General features: G+C 40.2%; 1 protein-coding gene across 2 annotated transcripts in view; it reads right to left on the bottom strand.

The window, feature by feature from the left end:
• The window catches only part of WASHC5 (WASH complex subunit 5), a 64,330-nt gene that overhangs the window by 1,830 nt on the left and 37,781 nt on the right, over nucleotides 1-24,719 (bottom strand). The window contains exons 18-28 of one of the 2 annotated variants that reach the window (XM_010363917.1): nucleotides 21,460-21,561; nucleotides 19,838-20,017; nucleotides 17,982-18,106; nucleotides 16,584-16,746; nucleotides 16,040-16,142; nucleotides 15,872-15,951; nucleotides 11,801-11,904; nucleotides 10,833-10,962; nucleotides 9,217-9,313; nucleotides 3,932-4,085; nucleotides 2,508-2,595 (exon numbers count right to left, since the gene is read on the bottom strand). In XM_010363917.1, the coding sequence (XP_010362219.1) occupies nucleotides 2,508-2,595; nucleotides 3,932-4,085; nucleotides 9,217-9,313; nucleotides 10,833-10,962; nucleotides 11,801-11,904; nucleotides 15,872-15,951; nucleotides 16,040-16,142; nucleotides 16,584-16,746; nucleotides 17,982-18,106; nucleotides 19,838-20,017; nucleotides 21,460-21,561 (1,326 nt within the window). The remainder of the gene's footprint in view (nucleotides 1-2,507; nucleotides 2,596-3,931; nucleotides 4,086-9,216; nucleotides 9,314-10,832; nucleotides 10,963-11,800; nucleotides 11,905-15,871; nucleotides 15,952-16,039; nucleotides 16,143-16,583; nucleotides 16,747-17,981; nucleotides 18,107-19,837; nucleotides 20,018-21,459; nucleotides 21,562-24,719) is intronic. The other variant, XM_030937284.1, reaches the window with a different exon arrangement.

Below are 24,719 nucleotides of genomic sequence, written 5' to 3'. Positions count from 1 at the left end.
TGCTTCCAAATAATGGGGGCCCAACGTTTCACTTTTCACCAACCTGATAAGCGGAAATAGTAATTTTCCTTTTCTTTGGATTTTTGTCCCTTGAATGCAAAGGTCTGTCATTTCTATTTCGTTTCTTGAAAACTGCCTATTAATATCCTTTGCCCTCCCCCTGCTTGTTTCTGTTGGCGCGGACATCTTTTTCTTACTGAACTTGAAGATTTGAAGAGCACACTATAAGTCAAGGAAACTAGTCCTTTGTTAGTATTTCCTCTTTTGTTTTTTAATTAAGAGACACTGACACAGAATTGTTTAATTACATTCAGCATTTATAAAAAATCAGATCTCTAAATCTTTTTCTTAAGTTTCTTCTTGTGGTTTTATACTTAGGAAGTTCTGAGAGCTGATACATATTTGCCTAAAATTTCGGCTAATTTATTTGTTTCATATTTCACACTAACTCTTTATCTGTAATTAATTTTGATAACACAGAAGATGTCACGGGGATGAAGCTGCTCTTTTTTAACTGTGTGAACTTACATCTATGGACTACTATTCCCTTTCTCCCTTAATGTGAGATGCTACTTTTCCTCAAGTACCATTGTATGCACAGGGTTTCTTTCTACGCTACATATTCTTGTTCATTGTTCCTTCTATTGAGCTGCATACCAGTACCATCCTATTTTGGTTTCTATAGTTTTATAATGTCTTAATAGTTGATATAATGTTTTAATATCTTTTTTTTAAAAAGTACTTGCTTAAGTTCTATGACATTTTAAAAAGCATATTTTTTGAAGTTAAAAAAGTACCTGAAATCTCAATTGTAACTGCAGTAAACCTAGAAACTAGAAAGAACTGCTATCTCTGTAATATTCGAGGACCCTCATTCAGAAATATGGACTTTCAAATTTTATATTTGAAAGTTTTATAGTTTTTTAATAAAGTGCTCTTTCATATTTCTTGTAGAGGTTATTCTTAGCTATATTATTTCCCTGTTATTTCTGTGAATAGGTTCTTTTTCACACTGTATTTTTTAATTGATTAGTGTATTTATTTCATACATTTATTCTGTAGCCAGCTTGTTTTCTGATCTCTGTATTATTTTAACAGGTTTTCACATGATTCTATTGGGTATTCAAGGAAGACAGTTATCCAGCAATCCCACTACTGGGTAACTACCCAGAGGAAAAGAATTCATTATTCCAAAAAGATACTTGCACATGCATGTTTACAGCAGTACAATTTACAATTGCAAAATCGTAGAACCAACCCAAATGCCCATCAATCAATGAGTGGATAAAGAAAATTGTGTTATATACATACGATGGAATACTACGCAGCCATAAAATGAATTAACAGCATTTGCAGTGACCTGGATAAGACTGGAGATTATTCTTATAAGTGAAGTAACTCAGGAATGGAAAACCAAACATCGTATGTTCTCGCTGATATGTGGGAGCTAAGCTATGAGGATGCAAAGGCATAAGAATGATACAATGGACTTTGGGGATTTGGGGGCAAGAATGGGAGGGGGGTGAGGGATAAAAGACTACAAACATACAGCAGTGTATACTGCTCAGGTGATGGGTGCATCAAAATCTCACAAATCACCACTAAAGAACCTACTCATGTAACCAAATACCACCTGTATCCCAATAACATGGAAAAATAAAAAAGGAAGACAATTAATCTCAAATAATACAGAGTTTGTCTTCTTTCCAATATGCATTTTATTTTCATTTCATTTCTTATTGTCTTGCACCTGTATAACAAAAGTAGTTGCAAGAGTCTGTATAGCTGTCATGACACTGTGACAGTCCTGGCTTTAATGGAAATGCCACTAACATGTCACTATTACGTACTGACATTGCTAGTTAATTTTAAAAGTTCATCTTTGGCTTGTGTTATAAGAAAGTATATTTGAATACTAACCTACTAATTTTTAAAAATCAAAGGATTTTTAGTATCTATTGAAAGTCTTTTATTTTTCAATATCGAGCTGTCCACTTTGAGCTAAAACTTAACAAAGTGGAATTACTAGTGAGAAAGGGAGAGGAAAGAATGTCTTAGTAGGTAAAAAGTAGTCTGTCATTTTTGGAAACAGTGCTTATATCTACATTTAGTTGTGGCATGCACTTAACTGTACTTGCTGTGGGAACCAGGTCAGTGGAGACAGAAAGAACAAACCACCATGATTATTTCTTTCCTCTGGCCACTTAAGGAATTCTCTCCTGGCTTGCCCATTTCACTTAACTCCTGAACCAGGTGAGTTGCTGACAGGAGTACATGGTGGAGAGGAAGAAGAGGCGGGAGGGGCATTGTGTTAAACTCTGCAAGGCACTTCCCACGGTGGAAAAGGCAGGGACATTTCAGAGCTGGTGGCAGAGCAGTGGAGAGGCGCAGAGGCATCTGCTGTGAATGACCTACTGGACCTCACTCCCGATGAGTCCAGGGCCACTATTATTAGCATCTTTTTACAACTAGGTCATTAATGTTGTTCTTTACTATCTATCACTTACCCTCCTGGGTAGCTTTGTGTACCGAACATAATCCTCCAGGAACAGAAGGGCTCCCACAACATCTGCAGGAATTTCAGGTATCTTCTGGCTATAATAGACAACAGTTTAGATCAATTAACTGCTTTGCACATCATAAGTCCTTGGTCAGAATCCTGAAAGACTAAATTACCAACAGATTGCCTAATGAAGTCAAAGATGAACAAAAACATTGAGCATGCTCTTGATTCCTGTCAAGTTGTTATCTTGCTCACATGTTTTCAGGGGCCTACCCTATAGGGAAAATGTGAGCTTCTCTATATGGTTTCCATGGGCATCTACAACACGATCCCTGCTATCTCTTTAGACTCATCTCCCTCTGTTGACATGATTCAACACCTAGCAGGTCCCATACTTTTTTAGGAGTCAGTAGTATTTCGTGTGCACTTAGAAGATTGCTTTGGTTCGCTTTATTTTTTCTGAGATGGAGTCTCACTCTGTCACCCAGGCTGGAGTGCAATGGTGCGATCTTGGCTCACTGCAACCTCCAAGGCCTCCGGGGTTCAAGCGATTCTCCTGCCTCAGCCTCCTGAGTAGGTGAATCATACAGGTGGCCACCACCATGCCTGGCTAATTTTTGTGTTTTCTTTTTTAGTAGAGATGGGGTTTCACCAGGTTGGCCAGGCTGGTCTTGAACTCCTGACCTCAAGTAATCTGCCCGCCTCGGCCTCCCAAAGTGCTGGGATTACAGGCTTGAGCCACACCGTGCCCAGCTGCTTTTGTCTTTTACATTATAGTGGCAAGAATGACCAAGCAGACATGACAGCAAAGGTTATTTAGCCAGGCTGACCCTTGAGGATAGCAGAGAAGGAGGCACAGGACCCAGCATCTCATGGAAATAACTTTTTTTCTTTATCCCAGAAAACCCACATTTAGGGGCAGGGGAAAAGAATTGGCAGGAATTAAAGCTTTATAAGCACCATATCAAATAGCAACTCCTGTGAAATCTGCTTCTCTACACGCAGACACTGCCCAGGCTTTGACACACTGACATGTTCTCTGACTCCCACTGAAGTGAGTGGAATCATCTCTTGGCAGTGGCCCGGCAGGAGTGCAGGGGCTCGCTGAGATCGAAGAGCTGCATCCAAGAGTGCAGAGGAACAGGGCTGCACTTTCTTCCCCATGGTAATTACTAATCACGGTCCTGAGTCACTCCTGGAAAATCACTGTGAGTAGACCTGACGGAGTTCCCCTGGCAGGGTGACTAAGGATGGGCACACCCGTCACTGCTCTAAACAAGGAGGTGTGCCCTGACTTGCTTTATAGACAAGGGTGAGCAACCATTTCCCACCTCTATTAGGGCGATAAGAAGAGGAATTTGGCAATACGAGGTTTAAGTTAGGTTTTGTGACAAGAAGTCCCATGTAGTCCTGGTTGGTCTTCTGTACCTTGTACACTGCTCCACCGTGGAGCAGATAAACTGGCCGATGAGCGCCAGGAACTGCTCAGTGTACCGGGAATGGAACTGCTTCAGCAGAGTGAGCAGTCCCAGGACAAGTGGCGGCCAATCAACTGGGTCAGTCGGTTTTCGGCAGACCATTCCTGAAAGAGGACAAGTTGCAACACCGCATGAAGTAACTGCCTTCGGCAACATTCATTAAATATTAACGCTGTGGGCCGGGCGCGGTGACTCAAGCCTGTAATCCCAGCACTTTGGGAGGCCGAGACGGGCGGATCACGAGGTCAGGAGTTCGAGAGCATCCTGGCTAACACGGTGAAACCCCGTCTCTACTAAAAACTACAAAAAACTAGCCGGGCGAGGTGGCAGGCGCCTGTAGTCCCAGCTACTCGGGAGGCTGAGGCAGGAGAATGGCGTAAACCCGGGAGGCGGAGCTTGCAGTGAGCTGAGATCCGGCCACTGTACTCCAGCCTGGGCGACAGAGTGAGACTCCGTCTCAAAAAAAAAAAAAAAAAAAAAAAAAAAAATTAACGCTGTGAAGGTCAAAATGTTTGGGGCCCATATACTCTCTGGCAGATGATATTTTGGAGGGAATTCTGAGCCATAATTTGAATTAGCCACAGGATTGCTGGGATATTCCAGCGGTCTGAAGGACTCAAAACCAATAAAACAGTTACTAAATTTTGTAATTATCATTACTGGTTCTTTTGAATTACTCAATTAACATGCATTATTGTAGCAATTTTTAAAGATATAGATAAATGTAAATGAGAAAAAAAAATCACTACAACTGTCTTCTGTTAATGGCAGCATGACACACTAGATAACCCTGAACTATTATCTTAAGTGAAAAGCTGGATAAAATATTTTTAGAATATCTTTAAATAAATGTTGAGTATTACATATAAAGAATCTGCAGAAATCAAGACAGTGGAAGAAGGACATTTATGAAGTGAATGAGTACCAAACCTGACCTTTACACTAAAGATTTTTTAAAAAATTGGAGATGGGGTCTTGCTATGTTGCTCAGGCTGGAGTGCAGTGGCTATTCACAGGTGTAATCATAGCACATTATAGCCTTGAATTCCAGGGCTCAAGCTGGGACTACAGGTGTGTACCACTGTACCTGCCTCTACACTAAAGATTTCTGCCAAAATGTGGAGACTCTGACCTCTGCCTGGATGGCTGCATGGGAAACCAGAGACGAGATTAGCGTCTTCACGAAGAAACACAGTGTTGAAAAAGAACAATGTCAGAAGGCTTAGGTTGCCTGATTTCAAGCTCTCTGTACAGTTTCAATAATCAAGACACTATGGCATAAGAACAGACAAATAGATCATTGGAACAGAATAGAGTCTAGAGACAGTCTCACCCTTACATGAGTAACTGAATAGCCACAAACATACCAAATAATAAAAAAAGATAAATCTTTCAACAAATGGGACTGAAACTGGATAGCCTTATGGGGGAACAATAAACCTTGACCCCTACCTCACACTGTACACAAAAAACAATTAGAGATGAACCACTGGCCTCAATGTAAAAGTGAAGACTACAAAACTTTCAGAAAAAATATCAAAGATATCTTTGTGACCTTGGAGAAGGCAGAGATTTCTTTTCTTTTTTTTTTTTTTTAGACGGAGTCTCACTATGTCACCTAGGCTGGAGTGCAGTGGTGCAATCTCGGCTCACTGCAACCTCTGCCTCCCAGGTTCTAGAAATTCTCCTGCCTCAGCCTCCCAAGTAGCTGGGATTATAGGCGTGTGGCACCATGTCTGGCTAATTTTTGTATTTTTAGTAGAGACAGGTGTTTCACTATGTTGACCAGGCTGGTCTCAAACTCCTGACCCCAGGTGATCCTCTTGTCTTGGCCTCCCAAAGCGCTGGGATTACAGGCGTGAGCCACTGTGCCTGGTCTGGCAGAGATTTCTTAGACAAGACACGAGGAGGAGTAATTATAAAGGAAAAAATGGATAAATTGGACACCATCAACAGTGAAAACTTCTGCTCATTAAAGTTACCTATAGGAAAATACATAGATAAGCCACAATTTGTGAAAAAATATTCTCAAAACATATACCTAACAAAGAACTTGTATCCATAATATATATATATAATTCCTACAAGTCTGTAATAAAAATGCAAACAATTTAAAAATGAGCAAAAGACTAGAAAGGGCACTTCACAGAGAAGGATATAAGGAATAGCCAATAAGCCCAAGAAAAAGTGCTCAAATCATTAATCATCAGGGAAAGGCAAATTAAAGCTGCAACAAGACACCAGCACTTTGGGAGGCAGAGGTGGGTGGAACACTTGAGGCCAGGAGTTCGAGACCAGCCTGGCCAACATGGTGAAACCTGTCTCTGCTAAAAATACAAAAATTACCCAAGCATGGTGATGCATGCTTGTAACCTGTAATTCTAGCTACTCAGATGGCTGAGGCAGAACTGCTTGAACTCGGGAGGCAGAGGTTGCAGTGAGCTGAGATTACGCTAGATTACGCTACTGCATTCCAGCCCGGGTGACAGAGTGAGGTTCTGTTTCAAAAAAAAAAAAAAAAAAAGAAGAAGAGAAAGAAGAAGAAGAAGAATGGCTAAAATGAAAATGACTGACGCCACCAAATAATGGCAAGGATGTGGAGTACACATATACTCACTCTTGGTGAGAGTGAAACTGGCACAACCACTTTGGACAAAGGGCTGGCAGTTTCTTATCAAGTTACCTGGTTAGACAGACCCTCAGATCCCATATTTGGGTTCTTGTGAAGACCGGGAAATCTCTTCCCCAAACCAGAGAAGCCTCAACAAGAGATCCTGAATAACCTAACCTTGGCCTTGGCAATTCAGAACATGGAGGAATAATCCTAACAGGACTCAGTATGGAGAAATAATCCTTTCCAGGTGGAAAGCAAGAGTGATGTTAACAACAAACACTTCTACAACTAGCTCTAGCTGTTGGAGAAGCTTCTTTCTTCAAACACAGACCCAGCCAAGTATGCATTTCATAGGTCAATCTTGAGAATGGTGTTTACAAGGTTAAATAAATGTTTTTTGGATACACAGTTTCAAGGCTCAACAGTTTCAATAATCAAGACACTACTGACATAAGAAAAGACAAATACATCAGTGGAACAGAATAGAGAGTCTAGAGACAGTCCCATCCTTATATGAGCAATTGAATATCCACAAAGATACCAAACAATTGTTCCTTCCTCAGTCCTACTGTAATTTAGTTCCTGCATTAACACATCAGTCTTATTGATGAGAAGAATTACAGTCAGTTACAAATACTATATTTCTAGGATACATAAAGTTTTTCTGTGTCATGTTTTGTTTTAAGATCTGGGAATTCCAGAGACAATGATATTTTCCATAAGCAGCTTTACAATCAAGGTGCCAGGCCCTAATCATATACACAACGAAAAAATATTAGAATGAGAAGTCAACAAAAAGTTATCCTTTAATGAAAAGAAGACTCTTTCTGCACTGACAGTTCATTATCAAGAATCATATATTCCTATTGAATACTAACATAAGGAGAACGGAGAGAGAACATGAATCTCTGAATCTTCAGATGAACCTTTACATTATGCTTAGGATGGCCCTTTAAATTGATTTTGACCAATACATAGAAAGGGACTGAGTACCTGTTGGGGACTCAGTTTGTGGGTAACTTGGCCAAAGTCACACAGGTGGTAAGTGGTGAAGCTAGATTCCAAACACACATTGGTTCCCTCCCTCCTACAGCAAGTACTGATTGAGATCATGCTCTGCCTTCTGTGATAATCACAGACACTGTCATGGACATAGTGTCTAGAATCAATGATTACTTTTGAATGAGAGAAAAAAAACATTAAAGAGATTCCACATTTTCATCCTAAAAAAGCTTATGAAATAGGAAAGTACTGTAAGGAAGAAATATATTTAGGAATCTCTAGTTAAGAAAAAATGATTACATTTGTAGAAATGCTCTTATAATGCTTTTAAAGTAAACTAAAATCTATAGTGGATTTTTAAAAATGTCATTTAGTTGGATATAAAGTTTGAAGGCAGAGGAAACACTTGGGTGTCTATTACATAACTACAAAAATATTCTGACCAATGACAAAGAGAAATTAGGGTTATATTCCCGGAGAGAACAGACATATTGAAAGGCTTTGGTGTCTCGTTTGTACTGAATATTCTGACATACAATCATACACATAATATTAGATGTTCATGTATAAATATTAGTCTTATCTCCTTAACTATATTATTACTTTTCCCATCGTGGTCCCAGATACACAGCTGGCACATGAATCTTGTTGAAAGAACAGAACATCAACCAAAATGAGTCTCTTTCACACCACAATTAGCTGCCTAAACATTAAAGAAGAGAATCAAAACAAAGGTCCCTCACATTCTACAAGCTGGACAGTGAATCCTTACTGAGGTGGACCATACTTGGTTGATTTTTAAATCCACTGTCTAGGGCTGGGCACGGTGGTTCATGCCTGTAATCCCAGCCCTTTAGGAGGCCAAGGCAAGTGGAACGCTTGAGCCCAGGAGTTTGAAACAAGTCTGCGTAACACGGCAAAACCCTGTCGCTACAAAAAATTAGCTGGGCATGGCGGTGTATGCCTATGGTCCCAGCTACCAGGAGGCTGAGGTGGGAGGATTCTTGAGCACGAGAGGTCAAGGCCGTAGTGAGCTGAGATTGTGCCACTGTACTTCCATCTGAGTGACTGAGACCTTGTCTCAAAAATAAAATAAAATAAATAAGTGTACTTAAAAAAGAGTAAATAAATCTGGCCGGGTGTGGTGGCTCATGCCTGTAATCCCAGCACTTAGGGAGGCCGAGGTAGACGGATCACCTAAGGTCAGGAGTTCGAGACCAACCTGGTTAACATGGTGAAACCCTGTCTCTATTAAAAATACAAAAATATTAGACAGGCGTGGTAGTATGTGCCTGTAATCCCAGCTACTTGGGAGGCTGAGGCAGGAGAATCACTTGAATCTGGGAGGCAGAGGCTGCAGTGGGCCAAGACCGTCTCTCCAGCCTGGGCGACAAGAACAAAACTCCGTCTCAAAAAAATAAAATAAAATAAAAATAAAAATAAATCTATAGTTCATAAAAAGGTACTGTATTTCAGAGGCATAAAGACTTGAATTTCATAAACATGAATTTAAGAAAAGATCTCATATCTGACACAGGCATTCCATACAAAGAGCTATTTAATGAGATGCTAATCTGTTGGTATTGTTACTTACTGCAAATAACAAATGTCATACGTACCTAGATTTTTGTTGTACTGAAGTTTTGGCAACTGAGCGATCAAAAATAGAAAGTTGACAATTGGAAAATAGGGTAAGCGCTTTGTTGTTATGTATATCTGGAAAGAGAAAAGGTAAGAAAAATGGATGGTTAATTCACATTGCACAATATCACAGATCAGGTTTCCAAATGAAAATCTTCCATTTTACTTCAGTTTGCTCTTTGGCCTTCCTGAAATGTGGATGGTTCCATTAATTTGCGGCCTTCAGAGTTCTATTTAACACACCTGGCCCTGCCCACATAAATACCTACATCATTTGCCCTTCTGGAAAGAAAACGGTTTTGCTTAGAATGACTTTCCCCCTGAATCCTGTTAATGTCATTAATAAAGGGCGGGAGGAATGAGTGATGAGCAAGAATGGGAGGGGAAGGCAAAATGAAGAGCAGCTGAGGCACAGCTGGAGGGGCATATAGGGGGAGTGTGGGAGGGAGAAGAGGGAGAGAGGGAAAGACGGAAGAAGGAGAGGAGGAGGAGGGAGAGTAGAGGGAAAAGATCCATGTAGCAGCGACTGGTGGTATCTAAGTAGAAAGAGAGCGAAGTTCTTGTCATTTGCTGTCCCCTAGGCAATGTCAAAGAGCAGTCTCCCAGATGTCATAGCAGAAACTATAGTCAGGGCGTACACGGCCAGGTCCAGACTCCCAGCTGGCCGATTCCACAGGAGACAGGGTAGCACACGGGTCAGAAGCACAGGCTCTGGTCAGACTGCCTGTCTCCTCCACTTGCTAGCTAGCCTCTCTGAGCCTCGGGTTCCTCAACTCATAATGGCGTATTTCACAGGGCTTGTTGTGAGATGAAGTGAGATAATCCACCATCAGGGTTAAGACAGTGCACTTGTTATGTAGTAAATATTCAAGACGTTAGCTACTATTCAGGTCTATAATCTTTCGTCCAAAACACAAGGGATAATACAGATTTCAGAATTTCAAATTTTATAGATTTTAGAAAGACAATATAGGGGCTAGGGTAATGCACTATAATCAAAGTCAGTAATGCACTATCATCAAAGTCACTATAATCAAAGTCTGCATCAAAATATATGAATGTTTATAGTAAGGAGGATAAATAACTAGTATAAACAGCCTTATGTCAGCTCAGGACAGATTTTGCCACACAGAGAGACCTGGCACTGAGTTATGAAAAAACTTTCAGTTCTTAGAGGTGTTCTGAGCTCACAACTGCAGGAAAGAGTTTGAAGCTCCTGTGATGACTGGGATTACCGTCAGCCACAAGGGGAAGCATCTTTGGCAAGACAGATCAATGCTACCATTTTGGGTTTGTTGGGCCTTGATGACTGAACTGCAAACCCCAGTGAAACCCAAAACTCATCTCTTACACGGATGCAGCACTTTCCCCCTTTGTCATGAGCTTTCAACAGCGCTATAGCACTTGATTCTCCCAGACCCGAGCCAGGCAGGGAAAGTATGATGATTGCTGAGAAAGGGCAGGGAACTGAATGGAATGAAGTCTCTGGGGTCTGAACCCAGGTTCCTCTGGTATTTCTGCACAGTAATCTGTTACCTGAGCCAAATACCATTCTGTACCCCCACCTCCGCCATTATATATTTTAATTATTCACCTTATTCAGTGGGTTGTGAATGCCAGCTGCCTCCAGATAGGCTGTGATTTCATATAAAAGTGTGTTATCTTCTTTGGGGTAAGGAAGTGAAGGGTCCTGATAGTGGGCTTCAATGTCTGCTAGGAGAGCCCTAAACGAAGAAAAACCCCGGAGATAAACATTAGGGATTAAATGAATTTATACAAGAGTTAATACAGGCCAGTGACGTAATCTTTTCAAGCCTCAGTTTCCTCATTTGTAAAATGAGACCTTGATCCCGCTAATTCTCAGTCCATGCCTGTGACTGGTTTTAAGTGGAAAATTTGACCTAGAATTACTTTATCTTTTGGAATCAACCTCAATCAAATGCATTCACCGTTCAAACTGTCATATACTGACTGAATTGTTCTTAATACCTGCTTTGTCAAAAGCACTGACTTGGTGAGAGAGAAGCAGGGATTATTTATCTGTAAGTAGGCAGCCTCAGACGACAGCAGGTTGCTGGCGAGGCGGAGGATATGAGTTCCCTCTGGGACAGGCCTCCACAACCACTCTTAGTAATCAACACACTTCCAACTGCCCTCTGGATGATGAGTAATCAGCCCTGTAAAAAGCCAGTTGTGGATTTCGGTAATAATTGCTTTCTAAAACCTGTGCAAGTATCTAGCAGTGTCTGGTGTGTCTCTCGCTCGCTCTCTCTAGTGAATTCATTTATTCAGCTGACACGTATTGAATCATGTGATCAGTACATGCCAGATGAATACATGAATCCATTAGAAAAAGTGAGTGAGAGACAGAGATAAATGGAGGGACAATACTGAGGAAAGAGGCTCCTGAAAACAGATTTGATTATCCGTGGCAAGGAAGCCTATAAATTCAGACCTCCCACCCAAAAATAACTTAAAACAGTAAGCATTGAAGAAACCGGGGCGCTTAGATGATAAACAATTCAAGCCCACGGAAGGTTGTTTCAAACCCCTGGCACTTACTTATTGAGATTCTCCAGAGCAGCTGCCAGATGTTTTGAGTCAAACCGACAAGAATAATTTAATTCATTGGCAATCTGTTGTCTCAGAATCTGCATCTGTCCAACCTGTGCACAAGCAAGAGAGAACAAGTAGTGCATTCAAGCATTTCGGAGTGACAGTGAGGAGGTAAACACAAAGACGACAATTCTTCACTGGGCCTTCACAACACTCCACAGGAAAAAAAATAAGGATTTCCTGAACTGATCTAAGACCAGATCTGGACCTAATGGAGCACCAGAGGCCCTTCAAGGAGTGTCTGGACGGACTCCCATACCCCAACCTAAAAACACCCCAAAGTCTATGATTCACAAAGTGGTCTATTAATGTTTAGTTGTTCATGTATCAAAGGTATCTTTTTTGATGCTCTATTTTTAACTTTTTGGAATAAGTGCTCCACATTTAGTAGCTGCTGTGAGTAGTCTTACTTACTTCCTTTTATTTACCCTAAATGGAACTTTCTCAAGTCCTAGGAATGCCATTTCACACTAGTATTCTCAAATTGGGTGAATATTAAGTCTGTCCAGGCCACCCAGGATTATAGGTTCTATAATTATCTGGATTACCAAATAATCTACATAAAATCTATCATGAAAATTTTAACAATGATAGCCCCTTAATCCAGGGTTCTTAATTTTGTGTGTGTGTCTGATACGGTTTGGCTGTGTCCGTACCCAAATCTCATCTCAAATTGTAGTTCCCATAATCCCCAAGTGTCGTGGGAGGGACCCAGTGGAAGGTAATTGAATTATGGGGGTGGTTACCTCCATACTGTTCTCATAATAGTGGGTGAGTTCTCACAAGATCTGATGGTTTTACAAGGGGCTTTTCTCCTTTTGCTTATACTTCTCTTTCCTGTTGCCATAAGGACATGTTCGCTTCCACTTCCACCACAGTTGTAAGTTTCCTAAGGCCTCTACAGCCATGCTGAACTGTGAGTCAATTAAACCTCTTTCCTTTATAAATTACCCAGTCTTGAGTATGTCTTTATTATGTGAGAATTGACTAATACAGCCTTGGATCCCTTTGGGAATCTCGTGAAGCCTATGGACACCACTTCAGAATAATGTTTTTGAATGTACAAAACAAAACATAGAGGGGAACAGTGGAAGCCAGTTGTAATGAAATATAATTAACCATTCAAAGAACAATCTGTGATACAGAGTTATGCTAGGATGGTGGATTAACTATGGTAATTTAAAAGGAGCTATGAGCATAAATGATATTTGGAGATTATCTACAATAGTTGGATGATAGGAAGTGATCTTTGGGTCAGGCTTGAGAGAGTTCAGTTTGTCCCCATAATGTTGTCTGCATCAGAAGGTCAATAGCATATTCTAACTTTTTCTGCCTATAAATGTCTTCTTTTCTACTCTAGACAAAGTATTCCTAAAAGACTGGCAAAGGGGAGTGAGGGAGGTGGGAAGAGGAGAGAAGCCAGTATTATAATGCAAGCAGCAATAAGGTGAAAATCAACACATTTCCTCTGAGTTGCTGGGTGCAGAGAAGAGTTAAGGAAAAGATAGCGGCTCACACTTGCAATCCCAGCACTTTGGGAGGCCAAGGCAGGCTGATCGCTTGAGGCTAGGAGTTTGAGACTAAGCCTGGCCATAATGGTGAAACTCTCTACGAAAAACAAAAAAATTAGCTGGGTGTGGTGGTGGACACCTGTAATCCCAGCTGCTTGGGAGGATGAGGCACGAGAAACACTTGAACCCGGGAGGTAGAGGTTGCAGTGAGCCAAGATTGCGCCACTGCACTCTAGCCCGGGAGACAGAGCGAGGCTGTCTCAAAAAAAAAAGAAAAAGAAAAAGAAAGAGAAAGAGGGTGGCCTTCTCTAAGAGTGAACAAGTTACTTAGCTAAATGGAGCTTGTAATGGTCAAAAGTGTTAAACGACCTCAGATGTATTATTTTTGACCACTATTCATTCAAGACTATTATTCTATTTATGTGACAAACGTCAATCCAAAAATGCTATTTATAAATAGTAAGTCTTTTAATTTATAGAGTAGCATTATTTAAACATTAGAATGCAACAAAGCCAAGAAAATAGTAGGTTCTTTCAGGCCATGTAAAAATGTCCCTGAAACCCTGTGTCTGGCCCATATAATTCTTTGCTTAATTTTCTATGTCTAGTATACTCTGTGCCAAGGATCCTCTTGAAAATATCAATCTAGAACTGGAAAAAGAAATAAAGTCAGTTTATTTCTATAAACAGTTTATTGCTCTCGTTTAATGCACAATAAGTGTTTGTTAGTGCTGTTTTCTATTTTTGGTACTCACGCACTTCAAGCTTGAATAAGCTGCTGGAGAGGCTAAGGAGCCTGGGAAGGACGAGAAATTTATTCTACCTACTCATTTGCCTCTTTGGAGATATCCAGCTTATCATTCTTTCTCCAAGATTTTTCTAGCATTGCACTGTTGAGTACAGCAGCTACTAGCCACGTGTGGCTATTTACATTTAAATTAATATGAAATAAAATTAAAAATTGTGTTTCACTGTCCCACAACCCACATTTCACGAGCTCAACAGCTACAAAGGGCTAGGAGCTGCTGTCATCATCGAATAGCACAGAACATTTCCATTGTTGTTCCAGATCATTAACACTGGCTCAGTGACTGTAAGCACCCTAATTCAAGACCAAAAGACAAATTTGTCCTTGGGGGCTTTATTTAAAGATCACTGACTCAGACACAGTCATGTGGCTGTTACCGAATTACTGGCAACTATAACCAATAAGAGTCTGTAATAGCTACTGGACTGAGAACCCTCCGGTGGGCAAGGGGAAAACCTCCCAGTTTCTTGGAAGAATCCCTGTAATCCCCCTAACGTCTCCTACAGAGTTGGGATTCACACCTGTCCAAACTCGGGTGATTTTTTAATCCTCCTAAAAGGTTTTCCAGCAATTAGAAACTTGGCCTGGGAAGTGCTTAATATCTGACAATCATGAGGCTAGGGGAAGGCAGACCCACATCATGACAGGACATCTAGCAGAGCCATGGGCTCCTTGCCTTACCCGTTCTGTTTAGTGATCCAAACAACAACAACAACAAAAACAACAACAACTACTACTACTACTCATCACCAAAATTATGGGAAATATATTGTGAATTTGACTGAGGTATCAATGAGTGCTGTCTCAATGAGAAACTTATATAATTGGGAGTCAGAGAATGGAACTTTTCAAAATTCCCTTAGCATTCTAGAATTCTAGACTTTTCTACGGTATGTGATACTTTTGACCACAAATCATAGTTTTCCACCAGGAAGTCTACTCTTTCCTACTAGATTGTGAGCTGGCTTTCTGAGGAGACCGGTCGTGTTTCATTTTACTCTGTCTCTCACAGCAGCTGACAATGGCCCTAGGTATAATGTGTGTGAGAACGGGCCGTTGACGATCTCAGATTATCAGAGGATGAAAGAAGACTCATAGAAGACACAGGGGTCCCTGGGCGCTCCCGCTGCTGAGTAAAGGCAGGAAAGTAGGCAGCCAGATTCTAAAATAAGTTAGACTTCCATCCAGCAAATTAATCTCTTCATTTGTCTTTCTTATTCATTTCCAAAGTAAGAGTGCTTTATGCATAGTACAAGGATAATTTATGCCCCAAAGAACCTGGTTCCCTAACATCTATGCAGACACAAGAGGGGAGAGAGACAATGTTCTGTTCTAACAGCAGCTTGGAGCAGATGAGGTGCGTATAAATGAACTTTGTTATGTAAGAAGGGAGTATTACTGTGCAAGGGAAAGTTCCATTTTCATATATAAAAGCACCTCTACCCAAAAGGCATTTTACAAAGAGCCAGTTTTCTTGAACAAAAGGGAAACGCTAGGCTCCTAAAAAGCCTAGTCAAGAACAGATCCAGAAAGGGAGATAAACAGAATGAATTTTAAAATGATAAACTGAAGTATTAAAGTATTTTTGATTTAATGACAAAAGAAAGAAGAGTAGCTTTCTTTGGGCAACAAAGTTACAAGAAAAAGAAAAATTAAAAAATGTAAGTATTGGCTGTCACCCTCTCTCCTACAACATACCTTCATTATAGCCTCGAGATACGCAGTCCAGATCTTCTGTGTTTTGGCAATGGCGGAAAAATAAATTTTATTTGAATTCACTGAAAAGTTAAAACACAATTTTCTCTTTAGTACATTCGTAAAGGCTACTGTGTCATCCCCACCTCAGGCTAGTTTCAGGACACTCACCTACAATACTTTTTAGGGGACTGACAGCATTCATGAGGTTTTTTAAAGTGTCCTGAACAGTTCTGTCTCTCAGGATAATTTTCTGAAACATACTGAGGAAATTCTAAACACAAGAAGGCATGGTCAAAGAACCAGACATAATGAATTAAACAAGCAAATACTCCAGTTACCTAAAATGCTATGCAGAACAGAGACTGGGCCTAAGTCACACAAAACCTCTAAATAGGATGACTGCAAAAAGAAGCAACTTCAGGTTCCTATTAGAAATACCCCTTGCTAGGAAAAGTCACTGGTTTCAAGGATTAAAAAGTCTTATCTTCCCAAGTTGAAACTCACAAAAACAGTCTAATCCTAAAAGTACTATGCTGGCCAAATAAATTCTAGTTTATCTTCAGCTCTTGTCTACCCAGTAGGTATCATATGCCTAAAGTCAGTGTAAGAAATCATGGAAGAAAGGCTAAGTGAGTTCAAACTGTCCAGTAAGATATGTTCTTGCCTCTCCCCCAGGGTGGCAGAAAACAGGCATGAAAGTCAAAAGGCTCACCTGTAACTCTTTTACAATCATAAAGCACAGAAGCCTGTCTAAGCCATTTAGACCAAAGGTCCCCAAGGTGGTCTGGATTTCAGAGAAGAGGCGGCTGCTGGTCACTTCCTGATGAGTTTTCATATCATACCAAGTGTTCAGCTGGTCTATATGACACGTCATTCTAAAATGAAAATAACGCAAAAACCCCAGAACGGCTCAGAATTCATCCTTAAAGAGATGTTAGAACTCAACAGGACATGCGGCACCAAATACGAAGAACAGGAGTTACATGATCTGTGTTTTCTAACTCTGTATTCAGGCACCCAAGGCATCTTCCCAGTGACCACCACAATGGAGCAGGAAGGTGAAATTTGGTCTGACCCCCTTTTCCTGCCCTGTGCCATATCATTGGTTTCAGTCATTTATTTCCATTGAGTTAGGCTGCTGACTTGGAATCATGCTGAGAAGACAAAGTTAGGTTCAGCTGTCAGGCTGGAAGACTTTAGAGCCCACTTGTCTCTCTATGCAGCCTTCATTTAAATTTCCAGTTTGGAGACAAAACAAGGCCTTGTGTCATTTCCATTTGGTAAAAAAGGAACTTAGAATCTCCACATGCTACCTAACATTTGAGACTATGACGACAAAGCAATTTGCTTTTTCCTCTCAGTTCCTTAAACTTGTAGATGCCATCTTCTGGTCCTCTCCAAATGATTCTTTTTAGACTCAGAAGTGATTGGCTGTATACAAAGCTATGCAGTCTGCCCTTCACAGTAGAGTGCCTAGGAGCTGGGCTCTGGAGTCAGAGGGCCTGGAATGTATTCTGGGTCTGCCATTTATTAACTGTGTGATGCTGGGCAAATGACTAAGCTTTTCTGTGCTTCAGTTACTTCATCTTTAAAATGGGAATAAGAATAATGCCTATCTCATAAGATTGCTGTAAATGGCTTAATGACTGGATGTGTATAATGTGCTTAGAAGAGCTCATAGGTAAGTGCTCAATAAACAGTTGTTACTATCACAAGTGCTTGGGTGTTGACCTAAGAATCATTTTGTGGAGACAGGGGGGCGGGGGAAGAGATTTGATTCTTCTAAGGAGCGCGCAACCTAGATCCCTTACACGCAAAGTTCACGCTCCTATGAGAATCTAATGCTGCCACTGATCTGACAGGAAGTGGAGCTCAGGTGGTAATGCTTGCTTACCCATTGCTCACCTCTTGCTGTGTGGTCTGGTTTCTCACAAGCCACAGATCGGTACCAGTCCGCAGCGCAGGTGTTAGGGACCCTTGTTCTAAAGGGTCAGAATATGAGTTGACAAGTGGACCCCCGTGATTAGAATAGGGGCTGTGCCACAGGGACACAGGTGCAGATGAGACTGCCTACGGTATTCAGGGCTCTGTAGAGTTCACATACACTTACTTTGGGTCTGTGATCCGCAGGATTTCTCTGCAGAGTCGACCAATAAACGTTACAGACTCATCCACAGGGGTAAACTTGGGTATTGGAATATGAGTGGACTGGTACATGCTTTGCCAATCTTGGATCTAGAAAACAAACCCATCAATATTTAGTACACCTTTGATAAGATAATCTACTTATTTCTTTTCCACATAATTTTACAAATATAATATTGCATAGAGAGAGACAATAAAGGTTCTTTGGTGTTTTTTTTAAGATTGAGTCTTACTCCGTCCCCCAGGCTGGAATGCAGTGGCGTGATCTCGGCTCACTGCAACCTCCACCTCCTGGGTGCAAGCAATTCTTTTGCCTCAGCCTCCTGAGTAGCTGGGATTACCGGTGCACGCCACCATGCCCGGCTAATTTTTGTATTTTTGGTAGAGATGGGGTTTCACCATGTTGGCTAGGCTAGTCTCATAAACTCCTGATCTCAAGTGATCCTCCCACCTCGGCCTCCCAAAGTGCTGGGATTATAGGCATGTGCCACCAGATCTGGCTAATTTTTGTGTTTTTAGTAGAGACGGGCTGGTCTCAAACTCTTGACTTCAGGTGATCCACCTGCCTCGGCCTTTCAAAGCACTGGGATTACAGGTGTGAGCCACTGTGCCTGGATTGGTTTTTTATTTTAGAGACAGGATCTTGCTCTGCTGCCCAGGCTGGAGTGCCATGGTGTAATCACAGCTTGTTGCAGTCTCAACCTCCTGGGCTCAAGCAGTCCTCCGGCCTGAGCCTCCAAGTAGCTGGGACTATAGGCACGAGCTACTGTACCTGGCCTTTTCCTTGGTTTTGAAGAGGAAACTTCTAAAACTGCATTAATAATAGTCCCCCAGAAATACCACATATAACATTTATAAAAAACAAAGAAACATTTGTGAAAAGGTGAAGTGACAAAGAAGAAGCAAGAACTAAGATGAGGCATGGGAACTTCCGGCTTTCTGTCTTATGAGTTGACATGCATCCATGTAATATAAAAATCCAAAATGTCATAAGGCTGGAATAGACTTAAACTTTTGAAAATGTCACCTAAATCATGTCAGTTCCCACATAAAAACTTGCAGAGTTGCTCCTTGTTAACTACTTACTAAAATCAACTTCTCAGTTTTGGCACTTACGCATTTAGTATTCTTTTTTTACCCAATTAAAGAAATGGGCAAAGGACTTTTATACATATTTTTCCAAAGAAGACATACAATTGTAAAAAAAAGACATACAAATGGCCAATAAGCTGTTCAACATCATTGGCCATTAGAGAAATGCAAATCAAAACCATGATGAGATACCTTCATGTGCACTAGAGTGACTGTAATCTTAAAAATTGAAAATAACAGGTGTTGGTTAGGACATGGAGAAACTGGAACCCTCGTACACTGCTGTTGGGCATGTAAAATGGTGCCGTTATTGTGGAACACAGTTTGGTAGTTCCCCAATAAGTTAAGCATAGAACTACCCATTATAGGTCCCAGTAATTCCACTCCTCGGTATGCACCCTGCCGAACCCAAACAAAGGAGTCCTAAAAGTCTTTTGAACTGTCAATCACTTGGGTTATAACAATTAACAACAAACAGCTTCATTCTGTAGCCATTTAATGATGTCTGCCTTCTTAGGACAGTGAGCTCCCAGAGGTCACGTGCCATGTCCACTTTTCTGCAACCCTCCTGGCTCCTGAACGTACTCTGAAGGTACTGAGACTATCTAGTGTTTACAGAGTTTTAGTAAATAAATAAACGTTCTTGTTGACATTTCCGAGGTTTGGGATGTGTACTCTAAACATGAGAAATAACAAATATCGTCAAGAATTTTAAAATTTATTCAATACCTTCGTTCTTAGGAAGTTATTACACTCTTGCTCCACATTGTAATTTATAATACGAGATACCTCTTCCTGCCAAATCTTCAGACCATAAATGTTGACATAGTCCTGTATGTATTCAAAAGAACGATGGAATCCATCCATGGTCGCTCCCAACTCTTTCAGCTTGGGCATCAGTTCACTTGGCTGTGGAAAAGGGGAAACATAAGGCTCTTACCCTGGAGTAGATTGTCAACTATTAATTCTAATATCTAATTAGACCTTAAATAGCATAGCAGGCCAGGTGCGGTGGCTCCCGCCTGTAACCCCAGCACTTTGGGAGGCTGAGGCAGGGAGATCACTTGAGGTCAGGAGTTCAAGACCAGCCTGGCCAATGTGGCGAAACCCCTACTCTACTAAAAAAATATAAAAATTAGCCAGGTGTGGTGTGCACCTGTAATCCCAGCTACTTGGAAGGCTGAGGCAGGGGAATTGCTTGAACCTGGGAGGCGGAGGCTGCAGTGAGCTGAGACTGTGCCACTGCACTCCAGCCTGGGTGACAGAGTGAGACTTAATCTTAAAAAAATAAAGAATAGGCTGGGCTCATGCCTGTAATCTCTGCACTTTGGGAGGCTGAGATGGGTGGATCACTTGAGGTCAGGAGTTCAAGACCAGCCTGGCCAACGTGGTGAAACCCCGTCAAAAATACAAAAATTAGCCGGGTATGATGGCAGGCACCTATAATCCCAGCTACTCAGGATGTTGAGGCACGAGAATCGCTTGAACCCAGGAGGCGGAAGTTGCAGTGAATCGAGATTGTGCCAATGCACTCCAGCCTGGGAGACACAGCAAGACTTTGTCTCAATAAATAAATACAGAGCAAGACTTTGTCCCAATAAATAAATAAATAAATAAATAAATAAATAAATAAATAGTACAGCAGCTAAGAGATCAGAGTCATAGTCTAAGACACACTTTAAGATTTGGAAATACTTATTTCCTACTTCATCTAGGATGACTGACAACTGATGTCAGACATTCAGCAAAGAAATTATTTCATTCAATTGGGAAGGAAGCCTCATATAAAGAAACAAAAAAACCATGACTATGATTTCTCTGTCATTTAATACATCTATCTAGTCTCAGAACACTTAAAACATTTTAAATTGAATTTACTATGATAATAAATACCCTAAATAGAAATTTCAGGCCTATTTATTTTCTCCTGAGAAAAATGACCATATTCCCTAGCAGATAAATAAATTCCCTAGCAAAATAAAAAATTACAACCTTTACAGTTCCTACCTGCCTTAGGGTTAGCAAATTCTTTTAACTATAAGAAGTAATTCTGAATCATAAACATCAGTTTAACTCTGAAATGGGGATCAATAGGTGGAAGAAAGCAGCACTGGTTTTAAAAATATGAACTTTTAAACATAAAATCTAAATTTCATATTTATACTATAAATTTATAATATGAATGGATTATAAGATAAAAAAGCACATCAGCTGTTTGTGTTGAAAACCACATATTTGATATACATTAGCTAGGAGGTAAAGTCTTGTTCACGATAGGTTAAAAATGGCATTCTAGTCCATGCTGCAAGCTGGGCGGAGAAGAGGACAGGCCCATTCTGGTCACTGGGTACCTTGGCTCGAGGGTTGAATATCAGTCCCCTATGCAGGGCAAAGGCAACGCGCTTCACAAGCTCTTTCCTTATTCCATCTTCCAGCAACTGCTTTGGATCCACCTAAGTGCCAATCAAAGTATTAAATGATAGTTAAGAAAAATTCAGTCCTGACGAAATCCAGAGGAAAGATGGCCTCCAGAATCTGCTGTGGAGCATTTTCCTACCTCCTCACTAAATGATGTGAATTTTTTGCCTTTCCTGCTCCTGTGATCTTGCACAGCTTGGATGGAATTATTAAACCTGTCACCTTTTTAGGACTGTTTATTTCAGCAAAGTTCATGATGATAATTTTACAACATGACATTTCAAAGATGGTGAATAAGCAAAGTTTTAAATGGCCTCACATTCTAATTAATGCATTAACAGTAAAAAGTGCCTTTTTGGAGGGGTGGGATGAAGGACCTATGACTGAATTTACAGATGCATGTTCTTCCTTTAGATTTTATTTCTGGACACCTTATATCCATACAAACAAACTTCAGATTTGAGGTTGGGTCACTCTGTAAATTGAATAATTATCTTTTCTTTCAGCATTCTTGGAATTATGTCGATAAAATAGGATAGCAAATCTGCTATCTAACTCTACAAGCTTATTTTGCTAATTATTTCATCTATAATGAAAAAGCTTTTGTTATTCCTTAAAAAAGTCTCTCATCAGATTCATAAAACATCAAATGGTTTTTACAGACTCCCTTGAATTCTCTGAGACTCGTTTCTTTTAATTTGTAAAGAATCATTATTTTAAAAAGTCATAAAGACAATTAATGGGTTCCATTTGGTTTTGATTATATTTAAATTTCAAATAAGACAGCTGCAATGGGAGTTGCAAAAACACAAAAGCCAGAGAATCACGTTAAACTACATCAAGATCATTCAATCAGGGAAATTCGGACCGTGGAGCAACTGAAGGTGAAAGGCCTATGTTCTTCAACAGATGAACTATAGGGAAAGAAAGGAAAGGAGGGCCAGGTGCGGTGGCTCACGCCTGTAATCCCAGCACTTTGGGAGGCTGAGGCAGACGGATCACCTAAGGTCAGGAGTTCGAGACCAGCCTGTCCAACATAGAGAAACCTTGTCTCTCTTAAAAATACAAAATTAGCCAGGCATGGTAGCACATGCCTGTAATCCCAGCTAGCTGGGAGGCTGAGGCAGGAGAATTGCTTGAACTCGGGAGGTGGAGGTTGTAGTGAGCTGAGACTGCACTATTGCACTCCAGTCTGGGCAACAAGAGTGAAACTCCGTCTAAAAAAAAGAAGAAATCTGTAGACTAAAAAAATATAATGTATTTTTTCAAATGGGCAAGTCTAAGCTATAGTCTGGAAATTAATGACATATAGTTTCATTGGATAATAAAAGTATATACAGGAGGCCTGAGATTAGGTCAGGGTGCATGAGGGGGCTTTCAGGAGTGTGGCTGACTAAATCCTATTTCTTAACTTAAGTGGTAGTCAGAATGACTGGTGTTTACCTTGTAATAACCCAATAGGCTATTCTTTCCTTAGTTTTCAGCATCCGTGCTTTATTATACAATAAAAAGATGAATCATAAAGATATAATCAGTGAGTACAGAGTCAAAGAAGTATCATGAAGCTTTCAAATAAATATTCCTTATAAGAACAGATTTAGTGAAAGAGTTCAATGATTTCATGAATCTAAAGATCTCATGCGGCTCTTCTAATCCTTCCCAGATTCTCATTAACCTGTGGAAGTGTTCACAGTTGAGAGAAAGCCATCTTCATACAGCCCCCTCCTCACATTTCTATTCCCTTCCCCTGAAGTTAACTGTTTTCATATGGATCATCCAGAGCTTTCTCTATTCATTTATACACATAAATATCCATCCTTAAACATATATTTAATTTCAAAAATCTAAATGGGATCATATATATGTACAGAGACACGCATGTCTATCACACACATATACATATATACACAGATGTATGCATGTATATCACACACACTATAAATATATACACACACACACATACATATACATACATACATGTTTTTCTGCAACTTGCTTTTTTCATTTTCCATCTTGGAGATTTTCTAGTAGTAAATTCTTTTTGAATCGCTCTAGACCAATCCACAGTACGAATGCACCATGGAATATTTAACCACTCCCTTACTGATGGATGTTTAGATTACAGATGCTCCTTGACTTAGATGGAATTACATTCCAATAAACTCATTATAAGTTGAAAATATCAGAAGTCAGAGATGCACTGAATATACCTAATCTACCAAGCATCATAGCTTAGCTTCTCCTACCTCAAATGTGCTCAGACACTTACATTAGCCTACAGTTGGGCAATACCACCCAACACAAAGCCTATTTTATAATAAAGTATTGAATATCTCATGTAATTTATTGAATAGTATACTGAAAGTGAAAACCAGTATGGGTATCATCATGAAGCTGAATCATCGTAAGTTCGAGACCATGTATATTTCTTTTCTTTTTTTTTTTTTTTGCTGCCTCTAACAATGAATGCTTACATATCTGTGTGTATCTCACTTGTTCTAAATCATATCAACCAAATTGAACCTACACTTTTTATAAGTGTTTGAAATACAACCTCAACACTCTAAGGTTAAAGATCAGTGAGGGCCACAGGATTACTTTTAAAAGCTCTTAGTTGCTATTGGTAGACTAGCAGACAGAGCCTACTGGGTTGAATGGAGTTGGTCAGCAGGATATTCCTTTGGCTGTTATTATCTGAAAGATTGTGGGAAAAGAATAATATTTTACCAAGCAGTCTTTCTTTTGATAATTATTGTTAATTACCTGTATTAGGTTTTATTACATCCTTCTTATAGTGGTCACTTTGCAGTCCTAGGATTCATCATCCTGTGTGTAAGAAGTGAGTAAAATGCATGTACATTCTCTGCACATCAACTAAATTCACCTGAGATCAGGACTAAACCATGTTTAGCAAATTCTGTTAATATTCTAGGAACTACAATGGTATTTCTTTTAGCATACTTCCAGAAAACACACACCAAAGTTCCATTTAGGTTCATTTCCTCTATTTTCTTTGATTTTAATAATGCAAATATTAATATGGCAATTAGGAATGTTCAGATTCTACTGATGTCAGATATATAGAAAAATAAAGAAAAGCACCATAAACTATATGAATGGGCTCATCACTACTTACCACAGCATTCCAAATTAAAAAAGCAATGAGATACTACTTTATACCTCTTGGGAGAGC

Source organism: Rhinopithecus roxellana, chromosome 9, assembly GCF_007565055.1.
Source record: "Rhinopithecus roxellana isolate Shanxi Qingling chromosome 9, ASM756505v1, whole genome shotgun sequence".
In the NCBI taxonomy this organism is placed as follows: Eukaryota; Metazoa; Chordata; class Mammalia; order Primates; family Cercopithecidae; genus Rhinopithecus; species Rhinopithecus roxellana.
Note: the sequence above shows the minus strand (reverse complement) of the source record. Positions and strands in the feature narration are given on the sequence as shown.